The 18,519-nt window shown below is 41.8% G+C and overlaps 1 protein-coding gene and 1 non-coding gene across 3 annotated transcripts in view; one reads left to right on the forward strand and one right to left on the reverse strand.

Moving 5' to 3' along the window:
- PLCE1 (phospholipase C epsilon 1) overlaps window positions 3,693–18,519 on the reverse strand; it is a 376,851-nt gene continuing 362,024 nt past the window's right edge. For both annotated transcript variants that reach the window (XM_018041369.1, XM_018041370.1), the window contains 5 exons: window positions 16,977–17,186; window positions 12,039–12,197; window positions 10,419–10,637; window positions 9,905–10,113; window positions 3,693–4,967 (listed from right to left, as the gene is read on the reverse strand). In XM_018041369.1, coding sequence (XP_017896858.1) covers window positions 9,928–10,113; window positions 10,419–10,637; window positions 12,039–12,197; window positions 16,977–17,186 — 774 coding nt within the window. In that variant the 3' untranslated portion in view covers window positions 3,693–4,967; window positions 9,905–9,927. The remainder of the gene's footprint in view (window positions 4,968–9,904; window positions 10,114–10,418; window positions 10,638–12,038; window positions 12,198–16,976; window positions 17,187–18,519) is intronic.
- Window positions 6,136–6,208, forward strand: TRNAE-UUC. Its single transcript has one exon. It is a non-coding gene; the product is annotated as a tRNA-Glu (tRNA).

Below are 18,519 nucleotides of genomic sequence, written 5' to 3' on the forward strand. Positions count from 1 at the left end.
TGGAGGAGGCCTTGGCAACCCGCTCCAGTATTCTTGCCTGAAGAATCCCGTGGACCGAGGAGGTGGGAGGTCTACATGGGATTGCAATCCCATGGGATTGCGAAGAGCTGGACAGTCCTGAAGTGGCTTAGCGTGCATGCAGCACGAGGGGCTTTTATTTTATTCTCCCCGCCCCTTTTTTTTAAATGGATGAAATGCCTATTCTTAGGAATATAAATAAAAAGTATTTTATGTGACTTGCCATATTCTAGGAATGGCCTATGAAATAAGTGTTTTAATTACCAGTTTATAAATATTCTTTACTATGAATAGTTGAATAAAAAAGGTTCCTTTTTCTCTTCTTTTGAGAATTTTCAAAAAAATGCATAGCAGTCCAACTAGTTTCTAAAATCAGTTTTAGGCTTGATTATTTAATGGTGAAAAACGTATGATTCAACATATAAACATTTGCCCCTAACCCACTTTTTAGATACTAAAAGCCAGAAATGTTATGAATATTTGTTTAGATGACCAAGGGGTCTTTCCCCATTGGAACACAAGTGATCAGTACATGTCACAAATCATTTATTTTTCCAAACATACATAAATATATTTATATTTCACTTTGGCAGCAGAAACTATACTTTACATGAAAAATCAATTTTAAAGTAGAGGTTCATCAAACAGTTGCACTATGCTGTTAACCTTGTTACATATACAGAGAATCACAGTGGGACCATAAAATTATACATCTTATATTTGAATATCCTGTATGAATTGCTGCTGCTAAGTCACTTCAGTTGTGTCCGACTCTGTGCGACCCCATAGACAGCAGCCCACCAGGCTCCCCCGTCCCTGGGATTCTCCAGGCAGGAACACTGGAGTGGGTTGCCATTTCCTTCTCCATGCGTGAAAGTAAAAAGTGAAAGTGAAGTCGCTCAGTCCTGTCCAACTCTTAGCGACCCCATGGACTGCAGCCTACCAGGCTCCTCCGTCCATGGGATTTTCCAGGCAAGAGTACTGGAGTGGGGTGCCATTGAACTGAGGATGAAACATACTTGTGCACTTAACTTCTATAGTCTTGTACTGATGGGTTTCATTTTCAGAGCTAAATATTATAGTCATTAATGATAACAGACACATACAGCCCGAGGCTATTATAAACTAGTCTTAATATCTGTTTAGATAAATATTGAACACCTACTATGTGCTTAGCACTGTGCTAGCACTTCAAAGTGAACTGGGGTAACAACAGATATATATAGCCTCAGTCTTCCATGCCCTTGTATGCCCAGTCAAATCATTTTTGTTTGAATGAGGCATTACCCAGTTGAGTTGTCAGAGTGAGCTGTTTAGAAGTTCAGAGACCTGTATCATCTGAAATAGGGAAGGTTTCAGAGGCCTGCTTGATGACAGACTTCAGCATAGCACGTTTTGGATCTAAGAGATGTATATAAACAGCTTGGTAATCTTGGAGATTCAGTATCTCAAAAACATTCAGGAATTCCTGTCAAAAATCCTTAGCCTTCAGGCAAGGACTGTACTTAGGAAGTTGATAGGTAGCAATGGCAGAGAACATGTAAGTTGTTAACAATGTACTGTATCATGGAAATGTTGACTGAGGGGTGGGCTTGGTGTAAGAGGCAGTCTCCTTTTCCAGTAACTTTTTGGAGGGCCCAGGGATTCCCCTGTTGCTGCTGATGTGAGAGAAACAGCTGGAGGGGTTCAAGGCTGCCATCTAGAGATTTCTTTCGCCATCTAGGCTGCCTTTCATTGTGCCAAGTTTAAGATCAGACACCACCAGGAAAATCCTCCTTAGTGGCATGGGAGCAGAGTTGTGGAGTTTTCTATTTTAGTTAATTCTGTTTTACCAGACCAGTACACAAGGTCTGATTACTTTTCAGAATTAAGCAAGGCCTCTGGGTGTCTGGCAGAGGAGAGGTCTACAGAGAGATTGGAAAGGGAGAGAACAGAGGAAAGGAAAGATGTAGTTTTTAAGAAAAGTACATACGGAGCCACTGGGGAAGCCAACTGTCATTAATGAGCCTCCATTGTCTCCAGAGCCATCAAGATGGGAGACCTTTGTTGAAAAGTAAATTTGACTTTTGACTCGCTTCTGTTGAGTCTGGACTCCATATTTCCCCCCAGCTGGAGAATTTTACTTGCTAAGGATGATATGAAAGGAGGTGTTCCTTCAAGAGGGCACTTTCTGCCCAAATAATGTTACTTCCTACAAGTTTATCCTCAGACTTATTCTCAACTCCTTTGCACCCTTACGTGATCTTACATTAGTTGTCAAAACAGTAGATTTGAGATGAGGTGATAGAGAGGAAGTTACTGTTTCTTCTGGCATCCCACATCATGTTGGATTCCCAGTCTAAATTGTTTCCTGCCAGCTCCCGTGATCTTACAAGTTGGAATCACCCAACAGAGGGACAGAATTCATGCTCCTTTCTTTCTGTTTTCAGTGAAGCATTTTAAAATATTTTTCCTCAAAATCTTGTAATAAACCCAGCTTACATATTTAGATTCTTTCCCATATCAACTTTACTGATGAAAGTTTGCTACCCAGGTTTTTAGTGGTCTGAGAAGTATGAAGTGGTAATGGGTATAAGCCTGGGTGGCTATTTCAGATGCATTCTAAACAGTAGGACAGTTTCTTTCATTTGGTTTACTAATACAGTTGTATAATTCAGAGAAACTGTAAATCAAAATTTCTTACTTTTGGCAAACACCAGGTTGTGCTGGTTAGTTGTAATAACAGAGTAAACCCTCTACATTTTTGAGCAGTGTGTCCCTCCTAAAATCCCTAGGACTCAAATACCGTAGAGTATGTGCTTTTACCTCACAACAGGATGAACAATCAAGATGGGTTGCAACATAGGCAGAAGGCTGGGTTCACTCACTTCCTAAAACCAGTTTCAAGGTAAGTTCCAGATTTTATGCTAAGGACCATGGGGTGGGGTGGAGGCTTAGAGTCAAGGCCAGTTGATAAAACCTAGTGAGACCAGCCTTGCTTTCCATCTCACTCCTCTGCACGGTTTCATCTTGACTCTAGCCAGTTAGACTAGTAACTCGATTTTAATGACACAGTAAACCCAACCAAAGGCTTCTCTGGTGGCTCTCTTCTCTTGACTGACGGAGCCAGTCAAGGATCCGCCTGCAATGCGGGAGACCTGGGTTTGATTCCTGGGTTGGGAAGCTCTCCTGGAGCAGGATATAGCAACCCACTCCAGTATTCTTGCCTGGAGAATCCCCATGGACAGAGGAGACTGGTGGGCTGCAGTCCATGGAGTTGTAAAGAGTCGGACATGACTGAGCAACTAAGCACAGCAAAGCCCAAACAGATGGCAAAAATGCCCATTAGTTGAGACAAGTTTGATTACGGTTTCTAGAAGTTTTTTTTAAAGTGAAGGGAGCATTGTGCATTTGTTGTAGACTGATTATTTGATTTAAAAAGAAACCTGTAGTACTGTACAAACAGCATCAACTTGAAATAGCCTGAATGCTGCTGATAAGCAAACAGTGATTCTTTTAGCAATAAGGCTTTTACTTAGAACTTCCAATAACATGAAAGCTGTGTTGTGTGTTTTTGATACTTCTTAAAGTACACAAAGAAGGGGGAATTATTTTATTCATTTTTTTATGGTGAAAATGTCTCAAAGCAAAGATTAGAGATTTTAATGTTTTATAATTTGAAGAAAAACATCAAATTTGAAGGTCATTAGAAAGATAAAATTTGGATTTTACTTTAGAGGAACACATTTCATGTGAACAGTCACAATTTGCTTTGTGCCAAGAACAAGACGAATCCTCTACACTTACATGATAGTCTTACACAGCAAGGTTTTAAAAATAATTTACATTAAATGGCAAGTTACATGAAATTCTGGCCTATTTCAGGTATTCAGGGTATACATTTTCTTTTAAGGAGATTTGTTTTCAAATAGTGAAATAGAACCACTAATGCTTCTAATCTGCAAGCAATATCAAGAAAGCTATGTATAATAAATACATAGGTACAGTGTCAGTACAAACCTCGTAAAATAAATAAACACCAACTCAGTCTACTTTTGCGTTAGAAACATGGTTAAGTTTCTTACTAAGATGCCACAACTCAGTAGATACGTTATTCTAAATTCATTTTGTAGAAACCAAAAGTCTGTGAATATAAGCAATAAACATAAAAAACCCAACATCATTCTATATGTAAAAAGAAACACTATAGAGGAGTTCACAATGGTACACAATATAGAGAGTAAGTTGCATTACTTTTTAATGAGTCCTAGAGGACATATTTACACTTGCAATGCCCCAAAGCTTCCAATTCTTATCCATAATAGGTATGACTAAACTAGCCTGCTTGATTTCTTACCTCTGTGCATCTTGTTCCCAGTTTTCTAAGTCAGCTCAGCGAACTGTGGCCCTTGAGCCAAATCCCAGCCTGCCACCTGCTTTTGTGTGGCTGTTGAACTAAGAATAGTTTACATTTTAAAATGCTTTTTCAAAAAATCCGAAGAGGAATATTTATGCCATGGGAAAATGACATACCATTCCAATTCCACTGTCTTTAAATAGTTTTCTTGGATCACAGCCACGTTCAGTCATGTATGTATCATCTATGGCTGCTTCTGCATTAAGCTGAGCCATTGCTACAGAGACCGTTTGGCCCATAAGAACGAAGATATTTACTGACTAGCCCTTTACAAAAGTTTGCTGACTCCTGTTCTAAGTCAATTATTGCAAGCTTAGCGGTGGTTTTTCCAACTGTTGACGTGTAAAATGGCACTCTGCTGGGCTTCTTTGCTTCATTCAGCGGGAAGCCAGTTGATAGCAAGCCCTGTACCATTTTGCTTGATCTCAGCGTGGACCTTGTATCAAGAGTTCAGAAATCATAAGTTTCCAGTTCCGTTTATGAAAATAAGGGAATTATATTTGTCTCCATTATGTTCCTTCTTGACTTTAGCTTCTTGCCAAAAGATCTTCACCTGTAAAGTTGTATACATAGGCTTATTAGTATTAATATCTTCAAAGTGAAGCAGCAGGAACAATTCACAGTGTAGCAAGGTTTAGGGATGTTCAACCAACAGAAACCCACAGCTCTGGTGGCTGGGTTTGAGGCAGAGAATATTTCCTATAAACTCATAGTGTTAGAATGTGATGTTCCTGGGAGGTGGAACATTAGGCTATTTCTGCCCTGGAACACCACATTCTTTAGAAAGTTTTTTAACCACAATTAAACTGTTCAGCTTTTTTTTTTTTTTTTCTTTTTTTAAAAGGTGGACTTCTTTCAACTGGTTAAATACATTACTTAAGGTAAATAATTACTTGTTTAGAAATTCTTAGACTATTATTAGGGGGTAACTCTTGAAAGTTTAGAGGTGAATATTTCAGAACAAATAACATGAAATATGTTGCTCATAAAGCAATAACAATACTAAACTTGTTTTCTTATGAGCATATACAGAAAGGCCCTTCTTTTTTCACAAGTGCTCTTTCTTGGAGACACTATTTGTAAAGTTAATAATATGGGACGTATATTACCATATATACGTCTATGCACCAATGGCTATTATTCTTTCAATAACTGTTAAAGAGAACCTTCCCCAAATTTAGGGAAAGAGGTCAACTGACTGATTATGAATTTCTGCTTATGATAGGAAAATTGAATCCAAAGGCAATCATCTAAATCACCGCCACCTTCCCTATTCTCATAAAATATAAGCAACTAGTAATGCTCATTAGAGCAAGCACATTATTTTGAAGTCAGATTTCTAATGGAGTTGTATTATGTACTTATTAATCTTCTGGCACAGGCAGGGCTCTTTCTCTGCCAAGTGTAATTTCACTCTATCATTAACGGAGGTTATAACAAAGAGGTGGGAGGTGTGCATAACATTTTCACATGTATAATTTATTTGATGCTAAGTTCTTGATATGGAGAACAATATTTGAAATTCTGATCATTCTCTTTACTGTGTGCTCATAGACCCACTACCATGATGAGTAATTTTCCAAAAGCTGGAGAGGCTCAACATGGTGCTTAGTCCTAAAGCTCACTTAGTTCTTAGAGAAGAAGGCACTGTCTCGGTGACACTGTCACTGAGAAGGAAAGTAAGTTGAGTCTGGAACTTTAAAAATAAGATACCAGGAAATTCTCTGGTGGTCCAGTGGTTAGGACTTTGCACTTTCACTGCCGAGGACCCCGGTTCAATTCCTGGTCAGGGAACTAAGAGGAAGGAAGGTGGTAATAAAGATAACTACAAAAAAAAGGGTAGGGTGTGGAATGCCAGAAGTACCACAACAGAAAATGGGTGCTGAGCCTTCTCAGAGTCTGGAACAGCCCAGGGTTTCACTGTTCTGTGCAGATTCAGTATTATCTGACGCTGTATGATGTGGACTGCTGCCACGGTGCTGAGGTTTCTTTCTGGTGAGTCTTTGCATACAGAACCTAAACAGCCCTGGGGGGATAGTGGGGTGTGCAGAAGCTCTGGAGGAGTGGTTTCCTGGGTTTCGCTATGTCTGTTTTGAAAGAGCTTTCTTTGTAAGTGTATCTGGGGCACCAGTTGTTTTAGGAGGTTGCTTCTTAAACATCGGCTCAATATGGGCTCTTGTAAGTCAGATTTGGCCCCATCAAGAGGTATCAGTAAATTCTTCTAATTGTAAGCTATAATTTTATATAAGAAATACCTGATTATGATGCAGACAGATGATGCCGCTGTGTAATATAAGCAACAATGCCTTCACCATGCTATTGGTCTCTCAAGGATTTTAAATCTTAGAACTCTATGATGGAACAGGTGAAAAGAGGGCTTTAATAATCCCTTGAGTTCTTTATTCAGGATTTGAAATATATCAACTGGAATTCCATCACCTCCACTAGCTTTGTTCGTAGTGATGCTTCTTAAGGCCCACTTGACTTCACATTCCAGGATGTCTGGCTCTAGGTGAGTGATCACACCATCGTGATTATCTGGGTCATGAAGATCTTTTTTGTACAATTCTTCTGTGTATTCTTGCCACCTCTTCTTAATATCTTCTGCTTCTGTTAGGTCCCTACCATTTCTGTCTTTTATTGAGCCCATCTTTGCATGAAATGTTCCCTTGGTATAATTTTCTTGAAGAGATCTCGTCTTTCCCATTCTACTGTTTTCCTCTATTTCTTTGCATTGATCGCTGAGGAAGGCTTTCTTATCTCTTCTTGCTATTCTTTGGAACTCTGCATTCAAATGGGTATATCTTTCCTTTTCTCCTTTGCTTTTCACTTCCCTTCTTTTCACAGCTATTTGTAAGACCTCCTCAGACAGCCATTTTGCTTTTATGCATTTCTTTTTCTTGGGGATGGTCTTGATTCCTGTCTCCTGTACAATGTCACATACCTCCATCCATAGTTCATCAGGCATCTGTCTATCACGTCTAGTCCCTTAAATCTATTTCTCACTTCCTCCGTATACTCATAAGGGATTTGATTTAGGTCATACCTGAATGGTCTAGTGGTTTTCTCCACTTTCTTTAATTTCAGCCTGAATTTGGCAGTAAGGAGTTCATGATCCAAGCCACAGTCAGCTCCTGGTCTTGGTTTTGCTGACTGTATAGAGCTTCTTCATCTTTGGCTGCAAAGAATATAATCAATCTGATTGTGATGTCAACCATCTGGTGATGTCCATGTGTAAGTCTTCTCTTGTGTTGTTGGAAGAGGGTGTTTGCTGTGACCAGCGCGTTCTCTTGGCAGAGCTCTATTAGTCTTTGCCCTGCTTCATTCTGTACTCCAAGGCCAAATTTGCCTATTACTCCAAGTGTTTCTTGATTTCCTACTTTTGCATTCCAGTCCCCTATAATGAAAAGGACATCTTTTTTGGATGTTAGTTCTAGAAGGTCTTGAAGGTCTTCATAGAACTGTTCAACTTCAGCTTCTTCAGCGTTACTGGTCAGAGCATAGACTTGGATTACCGTGATATTGAATACGCCAGCAAATTTGGAAAACTCAGCAGTTTCATTCCAGTCCCAAAGAAAGGCAATGCCAAAGAATGCTCAAACTACCACACAGTTGCATTCATCTCACACAGTAATAAAGTAATGCTTAAAATTCTCCAAGCCAGGCTTCAGCAACATGTGAACCGTGAACTTCCAGATGTTCAAGCTGGTTTTAGAAAAGGCAGAGGAACCAGAGATCAAATTGCCAACATCTGCTGGATCATGGAAAAAGCAAGAGAATTCCAGCAAAACATCTATTTCTGCTTTATTGACTATGCCAAAGCCTTTGACTGTGTGGATCACAATAAACTGGAAAATTCTGAAAGAGCCACCTGACCACCTGACCTGCCTCTTGAGAAACCTGTATGCAGGTCAGGAAGCAACAGTTAGAACTGGACATGGAACAACAGACTGGTTCCAAATAGGAAAAGGAGTACATCAAGGCTGTATATTGTCACCCTACTTATTTAACTTATATGCAGAGTACATCATGAGAAATGCCAGGCTGGAATAAGCACAAGCTGGAATCAAGATTGCCGGGAGAAATATCAATAACCTCAGATATGCAGATGACACCACCCTTATAGCAGAAAGTGAAGAGGAACTCAAAAGCCTCTTGATGAAAGTGAAAGAGGAGAGTGAAAAAGTTTGCTTAAAGCTCAACATTCATAAAACGAAGATCATGGCATCCGGTCCCATCACTTCATGGGAATTAGATGTGGAAACAGTGGCTGACTTTATTTTTGGGGGGCTCCAAAATTGCTGCAGATGGTGACTGCAGCCATGAAATTAAAAGACGCTTACTCCTTGGAAGGAAAGTTATGACCAGCCTAGACAGCATATTCAAAAGCAGAGACATTACTTTGCCAACAAAGGTCCATCTAGTCAAGGCTATGGTTTTTCCAGTGGTCATGTATGGATGTGAGAGTTGGACTATAAAGAAAGCTGAGCACTGAAGAATTGATGCTTTTGAACTGTGTTGTTGGAGAAGACTCTTGAGTGTCCCTTGGACTGCAAGGAGATCCAACCAGTCCATCCTAAAGGAGATCAGTCCTGGGTGTTCACTGGAAGGACTGATGTTGAAGCTGAAACTCCAGTACTTTGGCCACCTCATGCGAAGAGCTGACTCATTTGAAAAGACTGTGATGCTGGCGAAGTTTGAGGGCAGGAGAAGGGGATGACAGGATGAGATGGCTGGATGGCATCACCGACTCAATGGACATGGGTTTGGGTGAACTCAGGGAATTGGTGATGGACAGGGAGGCCTGGTGTGCTGCGGTTCATGGGGTCGCAAAGAGTCGGACACGACTGAGTGTCTGAACTGAACTGAACTAAGTTCATTAAGAGGCTAAGTGAAAGAAGAGATCTATGTTTGGTTTCCTCACGTGCCTTTTTTTAAAAATTCAGATTCCATTTAAGTAGTTTAAAACAATGAAATTTACTCTGTATGTGAATACCAAGCAGTGAGCTGGCAACCAAAGGCATGATTACTTCAGGCTGTTATGTCATTTTGCTTTCTTTTTAATCATCACAACTTGCATGCCAGATTTTAATTTTTTCATTGAGTCAGAAGAAATGGAGGTTGTTCAGGCTAAATCAGAGCTAAATTAGAAGAACAGCAAACTAAAAATCCAAAGAATGAAAACAGAATGACCCACAGCAGTCCTTTGAGAATGTTCATGTGAATTACCAGTAATTAAGACAGTTCTATGTCTGATGAAATAAAGCTACTTCAGTTTGGGCAAGTTTTTTGTCCTCTTGTCGCCTTTGGTTATCTACAGCATAAGGAGATCTGAAATCATCAGTGCTGAAGTCGTGTGTATCTTCAAAGCCCCCTTTCTCTAGGGTACCATCCCTACCTGCCTCAGGAACATCCTCCTCCAGGAAAGGACAAAAGAAAGTGTACAAACTTATGTCTTAGTATAGGTGACGCTGCAATGACTCAGGGTACCTGGGTAAACCGTGCTGTCTTGCTCACTGTCGGTAGTCTATGGTGTCACTGGAAGGCAAGCCACCCACAGGTTTCTCTTCCTTGTTTTGGACGTTTTCTGAGGCTAAAACCTGAGAAGGTGATGTGGGCCCTCGGAGCTGTTTAGTCTTGGTGAGTTTCTTGAGTTCGCTTGCAAAAGAGATGCCTTTTTTTTTATCTTCTCGAGATGCCTGTGGAAAATGAGAACCTTCCCTTAGTATTAGGTTAAAGAGACTGTATCAGAGAGAGCCCTTCGTTGTTCTCTATCTAGTAGGTAGAGCTTTTTCAAAAGGGGAACCCCCCACCCCCCAGCCACCTCAGGACTGCTTACACCCAGAGGGAAGACATTTCTTTCCACACAGTAAAAACAGCCAAGCAACATTCTTTCCACTAGTGTCCTTGACTCGGGCACTTCCTTCTGGCTTTCACTAGCTCCTGAATTTGATTATACTGTAGTTATGAAAACCAAATAGAGCAAAATAACCTTGAACTTTACCTGCACCTGTTCCTTTAGCTTAAGGATGAATTTTCCTGCACCTTTCCACTTGCTTTGAGCTTGAAACACACACTCCTGATCCAAAAGGACACGCTGGGAGGCCTTTGGGGTGGAAGATTTCCTGCTGGCGGTGTCTTTCACCACCTCTTCCAAAAGCACATAGTCACTCGGGTTGGGGTTGCTCAGGATGCTATAGGAATATTTGGCTTTGCATAAGGTCTGAAAGGTAAGTAATGATCAACAGAATAAAAACACAGGATCTCCAACACTTGCTTCCCTGTAAATGAGACTTTAAGGTGGAAAAATGTCACAGACTTTTAGACAGGGCTAGGGGGTCCTTTTCAGATCATGTCATCCCACTTCTTATTTTACATTTTCACAGTTGTAGCTTATCCAAACTTGTCGACATTGCCTCATTTAGCTTCACAACACCCATCCATGATTTAGATGTTACAACCCCCATTTTTCAGACAAGGAAGCATAAGCTTAAGAGGTCAGGCATATTACAGAGGATGGACAGCTTAGTAACAGAAAAAGGACTTGAGCCAGATTTTCTGCATCCACCAAAGTTCATAGACCTGAAAGTGACCCAGACAGTGAGGGACAGAATCTTGACCCTCCAGAGCCTCTCTGGCGCACGACACTGCCTCGTCATATCACAGTGTTGGATGTTGAAAGCATTTTAAGACTTACCTGGTCTCACTTCTCTTTTTTCTTGAGACTTATCTTTCATTTATGCATTTATTCACTCATCAAACATTTACTATGTCCCAGGTACTGTATATAGTTTGGGGAGTTCAAAGTCTATTAAAGAGACTAATATTAACCAAATTATTGTGCAATCAGTATAGCAAATAGCGCTTAAGTAGTGCTTACCATGTTAGGTGTTATACTAGGCAAATGTCCATTATATGTATTTACCTAATGTTCACAACAGCTATTAAAAAAGTGCTGGTATGCTAGCTTCATGTTTTTCTGTGTGGTAGCTTGGCACACGGCATTGCGCTGGAGCCCACTGGAATCTGATGTGTGAGGAATGTGCAAGATAGAAACTGGCAAATGCTACAAATTGGGGTCTTTTTTTTTTTTAAGAGAGCCAATTTACCAGCACACCCATGTAACTTACGCACAGATGGTTAAATGACTTGCCCAAGCTCTCCGAGCTAGTAAGATGTAGGGTCAGGGTTTACATCTGGAGCAACCTGATCTAGAGTCTGTGCTGTGAGCCATTATGCTAACTTCTCAAGCAAGTGTTTAATAAACCACTCCAGGGCTTGGAATGAAGGCAGCAGAGTTCTCTGGAGCCATATACACAGAAGGGGGGAGAGAAGACCAGAGAACGGAAGAGGGTCAGAGAGTCCTCCTACATGTTGTCGAAGGATCCCAGAGAGACAGTCACTAGGTGATGGACGATGATGCTCCCGCTCTGCAGAACCACCTCCTGGCTCCGCTGTCAGGGCTTCCCAGAGAGCCTGACTCATAGCATATACTGGGCAAGTATCGTTGAAGGACTGGATACTTGCCAGCCTTACCAGGCACATGCTGCCTGGTCATGTCCCCTTTGTTCTAGAACCTTATTCCCAGAGGGAGCTGGCTGGGGGAGGGCAGGGAGGCCTTCACCTGCTGAATGACGTCCTGCGCGGTGCTGACACGCGGTGCTTTGATGACCGTGCGTGGTTGCTCTGGGGAAACGTCGTGCACCTGGACAAAGAAGCTGTCCTCCTCTGAGCTCAGGAGCATCTCCTTGTCATCTTGTGCAATGCTCTTCTCTTCCAGGTTCTATGTTAAGAAAAGACAAGTCAAGTAAATGATAACGTAGAAAAAGGAAAAATCTAGTAAAAATCTGAGCTGGATCTTGGTAATGTGGAAACAACTTCTTAGCTTGATATCCCATACACTAATTACTATTTCACAAACTATCCTAGAAGGATATACATGTCATCTTAGAAGAGAAAAGTACTGTAAGTTTCTGCTAATGTTGACACACTGATAAGGTCTGGTCCCGAACAAGCCAGTAGATCTGCTCATGTTTGCTATGGATTTTGAGTCCACAAATCAGCTAGAGATAAATTTGTAAAAAGACAATATGCTATTTTTCCAGTTACTAAAATTCAAATGGGCTTCCTTGGTGGTGCTCATGGTAAAGAACCCGCCTGCCAATGCAGGAGACACAAGAGATGCTGGTTCATCCCTGGGTGGAGAAGATCCCCTGGAGGAGGGCATGGCAACCCACTCCAGTATTCTTGCCTGGAGGATCCCTTGGACAGAGGGTCGTGTAAAGTTATCTTCCACAAGGGAGCAGCATGGAGACGATGGGGAGGTGAGGCAAGTAAACAGTAGGCAATCCCATCTCAGGCTGGGAGGATTTGGCAGGAAGGTCCTCCAGTCCCCAGCATGCTTCTAGCTTAATCTCAGATCATCGCACAGAAACGACGCTAACTAACCAGAAGAATACAAGAATCAGTGTCATTGTCCTGGAAATTCCAACCAGCCGTAGGAACCAGAATTGTCCCTATTGATATTAAGGTCAAAATGGGTAACTACCACCAGGTGGCGCCAAACTGTAGCCAGGACCAAAACGGACTGGCTCCGGGGGCTTCTCACCAATCAGCTGCACAGCCTCGCCCCAATCATTTCATTGTTCTTACAGTTGTGATCCCTAAGATTTACATACAGCTGACGTGTTTGGATTCCACTCATCAAACTATGCGTGAGCGGGAGAGAACTATCCTCTATTTTTATTACATAAAATGAGACCGTAGTGCATATACTGTTCAACTCATTTTTTCCTCTATTTAAAAGGCTGTGATCAGGGACTTCTTCCCTGGTGGTCCAATGGTTGAGACTTCACCTTCCAACACAGCAAGTACCGGTTTGATCCCTGGTCGGGGAGCTAAGATCCTGCATACCTCAGGGCCAAAAGCCCAAAACATAAAACAGAAGCACTATTGTAACAAATTCAATAAAGACTTTTAAAATGGTCCACATCAGAAATATCTTTTAAAAAAAGAGTGTGATTATCATTTCATGTCAGCTTCTAAAGATTTTCCATAGTATGTCATTGCACTGATTACAATATATTTAACCAATTGGAGAGTGGGGTTGGGTGGTAACTCACATGACATAATTTATAATCCTGAAAGCCAGGATGTAGGTAAGCAAGAAAGAAAAGTTCTAAGTTGCTATATAAAATATCACAATGACCATGTACTACAAATGTTTCTAACAGCACTCCTTAGAGCCTTGCTAAGTCGCTTCAGTCGTGTCCGACTCTGTGTGACCCCATAGATGGCAGCCCACCAGGCTCCCCCGTCCCTGGGATTCTCCAGGCAAGAACACGGGAGTGGGTTGCCATTTCCTTCTTCAATGCATGAAAGGGAAAAGTGAAAGTGAAGTCGCTCAGTCATGTCCGACTCTTAGCGACCCCATGGACTGCAGCCCACCAGGCTCCTCTGTCCATGGGATTTTCCAGACAAGTGTACTGGAGTGGGGTGCCATTGCCTTCTCCACCTTAGAGCCTTACTCAGAGCTTATTGATTTTTAAGCTGTTTTCAATCACATTAGAAGCCACAGATTATGACCATAACAATAACCCTTATTTGCATATTCCTTTATAGTTTACTAAGCATTTTTCTACATTTTGTCTACATGTTTGACTTGAGTCTCATAATTTTTTGAGCCAAGCAGGGTAGTTTCTATCGTGTGTCCATGCTAAGTTGCTTCAGTCATGTCCGACTCTTTGTGACCCTATGTACTGTAGCCCACCAGGCTCCTCTGTTCATGGGATTCCCCAGGCAAAAATACTGGAGTGAGTTGCCATGCCCTCCTCCAGGGGATCTTCTCGACCTAGGGACCTAATCTGGGTCTCCACCGACTTCTGCACTGTAGACTTCTGCATTGATCCTTTGCCGCTGAGCCACTGGGGAAGCCCAGTTTCTATCATAGATTTTGCAAATATGGACATAGAGGTTTACAGAATTCAGATGATACTTTGAAGGTCATCTATCTAATTTGTCAGAGCCAGGTTTGTCTCATTTCAAATCCAGAGGTGTCAGAGGAGAGCGTATTGACCATAGGAAGATACCTAACAGCTTGAGAGCCCAGGAAACAAGAAAATTATACAAAGCAGACAGGCAGGGTCAGAGGTCAAAGACAGCAGCTTGGGGACTTTCAACATACAGAAAAACTGCTTACATAGCTTCCTAGTTTCACAGAGTAGACTAAGTGGAAATGCTTATAGCCCAAATCTATCAATTATGCCCGCCGCTCTGCTTCCATTCAGTAAGTGCTGAATTCATTTAGTCAATCAGTAAATTCGTATTGTGTGTCACTGTGCAGCTGGTAAGCCTAGATACATGAAATATGATTTGTTATCTTTTGAGACATATTTCGGTCATTTCAAAACTTTCCTCTCAACAAGGCATATAAAAGGAGGCCGCCTAACTTTCCTCTCAACAAAGCATATAAAAGGAGGCCGCCTTGCTACATCACACTCATCAGAAGATGCTGGCTAGCCTTCCGCTCTACTGTGTCCTCCTCTTTCCAAGATGCTTCTGTCCCACCCGCCTTTATTAAGCATTTATTCCTGACACTTCTACTGCTTATTGTCATATACGTTTTAATTGCATACGGGGCAGCCCTGGCCTCCCAGTCCTTCCAACCCTGTGATGAAGACCCATCGTGACACTCGGCAGTCCGCCCACTGCTGCTCACTGCCTCCCATGGTGCTGGGCATGGAGGACCCATGAGCACTGACTCAGCTCCAGCCTGGGCAGCATGGGGTGGTGGAAAGAATTCTGGCCGGGAAGCCATAAGACTTCAGTTCTTTCCACTTCTCACCCTGTCATAATCTAACCTCTCTGAACCTGCTTCCTTTGTGTAGCATGGTTTGCATTATATCATAAGATGATTCAAAATATTGGGTGCTTGAGAGCGTTAAACACTGTAATCATGATGCAATAAATATTAACTTTAATATGAGTTTAAAAATTCACTGAAACTGTCACTTCTAGGATACTTTTTGGGGTTTTTTGGCTAGGCCATGAGGCAGGCAGGATCTTATTAATGGTTCCTGGACCAGAGATCGAGTCAGTGCCCCCTGCATTTGGAGCATAGGGTTTTAACCACTGGACTTCCAGGGAAGTCCCTAGCATACTCTTTTACATGTGACAATTAGAAATAGGAAAAAAAAAATTAGAGAGAAATAAAAGATGGCTTCAAAAGCCGAGGTAAGCCCTCTGATATTTTCTTCTACAGCTTTTAGATTAGAATTGCTTCTCCACCATCTTAGTACTTTGTACCTGTCTGATGAGGAGAAGATGCTAGGGATATAATTACATTTCTTGGCTTACAGGAGGTGTCCTTTTATGATCTAAGACAAGGTTAGGAGGGAACACAGAGGCTCTGGTTCCTAGAGAAGCTGGAGGGCAGTGAGGCTGCAGGCCATGTTCATAGTTACGTAGAGAGTGAAAAATAGCACACGATGCTGAAATGGGCTCTTTATCATCTCTGTGTTCTAGTAAGAATGGACCAGCAATGGGCATTTTATGAGTCCATCTCCTTTTCATGCCCCCAAGAGGCAGATCATGTGCCTAGAACAGGGCCTGGCACAATTAGGTGCTCAATAAATATTTGTTTAATCAGATTGTTGAACTGCTTCAACTGCTTTATTGTTGATTTATCATAAGGCATTATTATCTATGTAATGACCTTATATGTCATTTTCAAAAATGGCAGTCAATTAGTGGGCTGATATAAGTCTATTAACTGAGCGACTTCACTTTCACTTTTCACTTTCACGCATTGGAGAAGGAAATGGCAACCCACTCCAGTGTTCTTGCCTGGAGAATCCCAGGGACGGGGGAGCGTGGTGGGCTTCTGTCTATGGGGTCGCACAGAGTCGGACACGACTGAAGCAACTTAGCAGCAGCAGCATAAGTCTATTAAAAAGAAAAGTGCTCCATCAGCAAACCCCATTAGGAGTCCCCCAGTCTGGAGTCAACAGACAGTACTGTTTCCATTATCAGAATGATCATGGGAATATTAGGGATCATAATATAATCTGCAACAAATTCAGATCAAAGCTGAGAGGTTATTCTTACCTTGTGTAATCTTATGGTATATTTTCAAAGAAATGCTGTTGTTTCATGAATTAGCAAAAAAACCTTTTATTCACTAAAACTTGAACAGGCACTAACGGGAGGGCAACCAACCCCCAAATGCAAAATGCCTACAGGCCTTCCATTACACAGTAGTGACCCTTACAGCAAGGTCTTCACACACCCAGGTAAAACACTGGACGCTACACTGATGACATGCTTAAGGAATCCTTTGAGTTCTTTCTCCCTTTGTTTCCTAAGGGATGATTTTTAAACCAGATTTCTATAAGTTAACCTTCTGAATATGTGCAGAAGAATAAAATCGATTCTCCACATTTACTTAAGACTATAAAGCAAGTTGCAGTGACAAGAAGTTCTGAATTTGAGGGAGGAGGCCAGTGGTGAGGTAGTGAGTTACATACGAGCTGTTACTGTGTAGGCTGCCCCAGGACACACTTACTTCCTGCTGGGTTTTTAAGACAATCCTGCCAACATATCCCTCTTCTGGAAACCAGCTGCTTAAAATCTGCATGATCTCTTCTTCTGGACCAATGGCTCTCTGGAATGGTTGTTTCCTACATTCATTCTTCTCTTTAGATATGAAATATTTTTCCTCCATTAAAAAATAGTCTGTGGCAATAGGTTTGGTATCTTGATCCATAACGAGAATCTAAAGAAAGAGCAAAGGCCAGTTTAGGAACACTTCTGAAGAGTAGCAAAAACTTCAAACCCAAACAAGTCTACTCTCAGGGTTCAGATAAGTTTGATTTGCAATGTATAAATGAAACCTCCCCTGCAGTGTTGCATAACTCTTTCTGGAAGATCTTAGAATTCTCTTACATCCAAAAAGAATTGTTTATGTTCATTCTGGGCAATGACACAATTTATTCATAATTGCCAGCCAGCAAAACTGTTTTTCCCACTGATGGAATAAGAGCTCTTAATGAATTAAAAACTTTAGGTTTTTCAATCTATGAACTTAGCTCTTTGTAATCTTGCAACACAAGACCAAAGGCAAAGAACCCAGTCCAGCTTTTACCAAGATAATCTCCCATTCTCACATTAGAAATACTCAATCATCTTCTAATCTCATCTGATCTAAGTTCCTGGGAATTCCCCTTTCAATAAAGTCTTGACAGTGTGCCTAGAGGCCTGTTTTCTCTATTGGCTACTGACCCTGACAGTTGAAATGGTTGAGACCAGGCTGGGGAGCCAAACAGACTTGGGTCTGAGGCCTGTGTTTAGTACTTACTGGCTATGACGTGCTGGCCAAGATATCTGACCCCATGGACACTCAGTGTCCTCATCTATACAGTGGAAACAGTAAGAGTAGCAATTTTGTTTCTTAATTTTGTTTCCTTTTATGACTGAGGCACTGACTATAAAATGTAACCCAGGTGCATCGGATAACTTAGAGCCTGCCAGGCTCCTCTCTCCGTGCGTTCCCCAGGCAAGAATACTGGAGTGGGTTTATTCTCCAGGGGATCTTCCTGACCCAGGGATCAAATCCAGGTCTCCTGCATTACAGGCGGATTCTTTACTGCCTGAGCCACCAGGGAAGCCCTGGTAAACACTAGACATTATGATAGCTACTCTTACTGACGTATTCTTTCACATGGTTTTCTATTATCCAGGTTACTGGCAAAAGCGGAACTTGGAGTGGCCAGAGAAGGCTGCCAACTTCCGGCCTGGAGCAAGCAAACATCCTTCTTCTCAGGCATCCATTCGACCGTGCGAGCATGCAGTGACCAGAATCAGCACTTGGTGATTGATTGGTCTCACTCAGAGAAGCGGAAGGACCTAGGGATGGGTTGGGGGTGGGATAGAAGATTCTCAGGAAGACTCTGCTCCCTTCACCCCAGACCTTGGTCTCAGGTTGATGCTGGACTGTGGATTTTGTGGGACAAGGCAGCTACCACTTCAGCAACAATTAAGGGCATGAAGCTTCCAGGAGTAGGTCCGTTGACACTGTCACCTCCATGAGACGGCCAGCATCACTCCCT

This window comes from Capra hircus, chromosome 26 (assembly GCF_001704415.2).
Source record: "Capra hircus breed San Clemente chromosome 26, ASM170441v1, whole genome shotgun sequence".
NCBI classification, from domain to species: Eukaryota; Metazoa; Chordata; class Mammalia; order Artiodactyla; family Bovidae; genus Capra; species Capra hircus.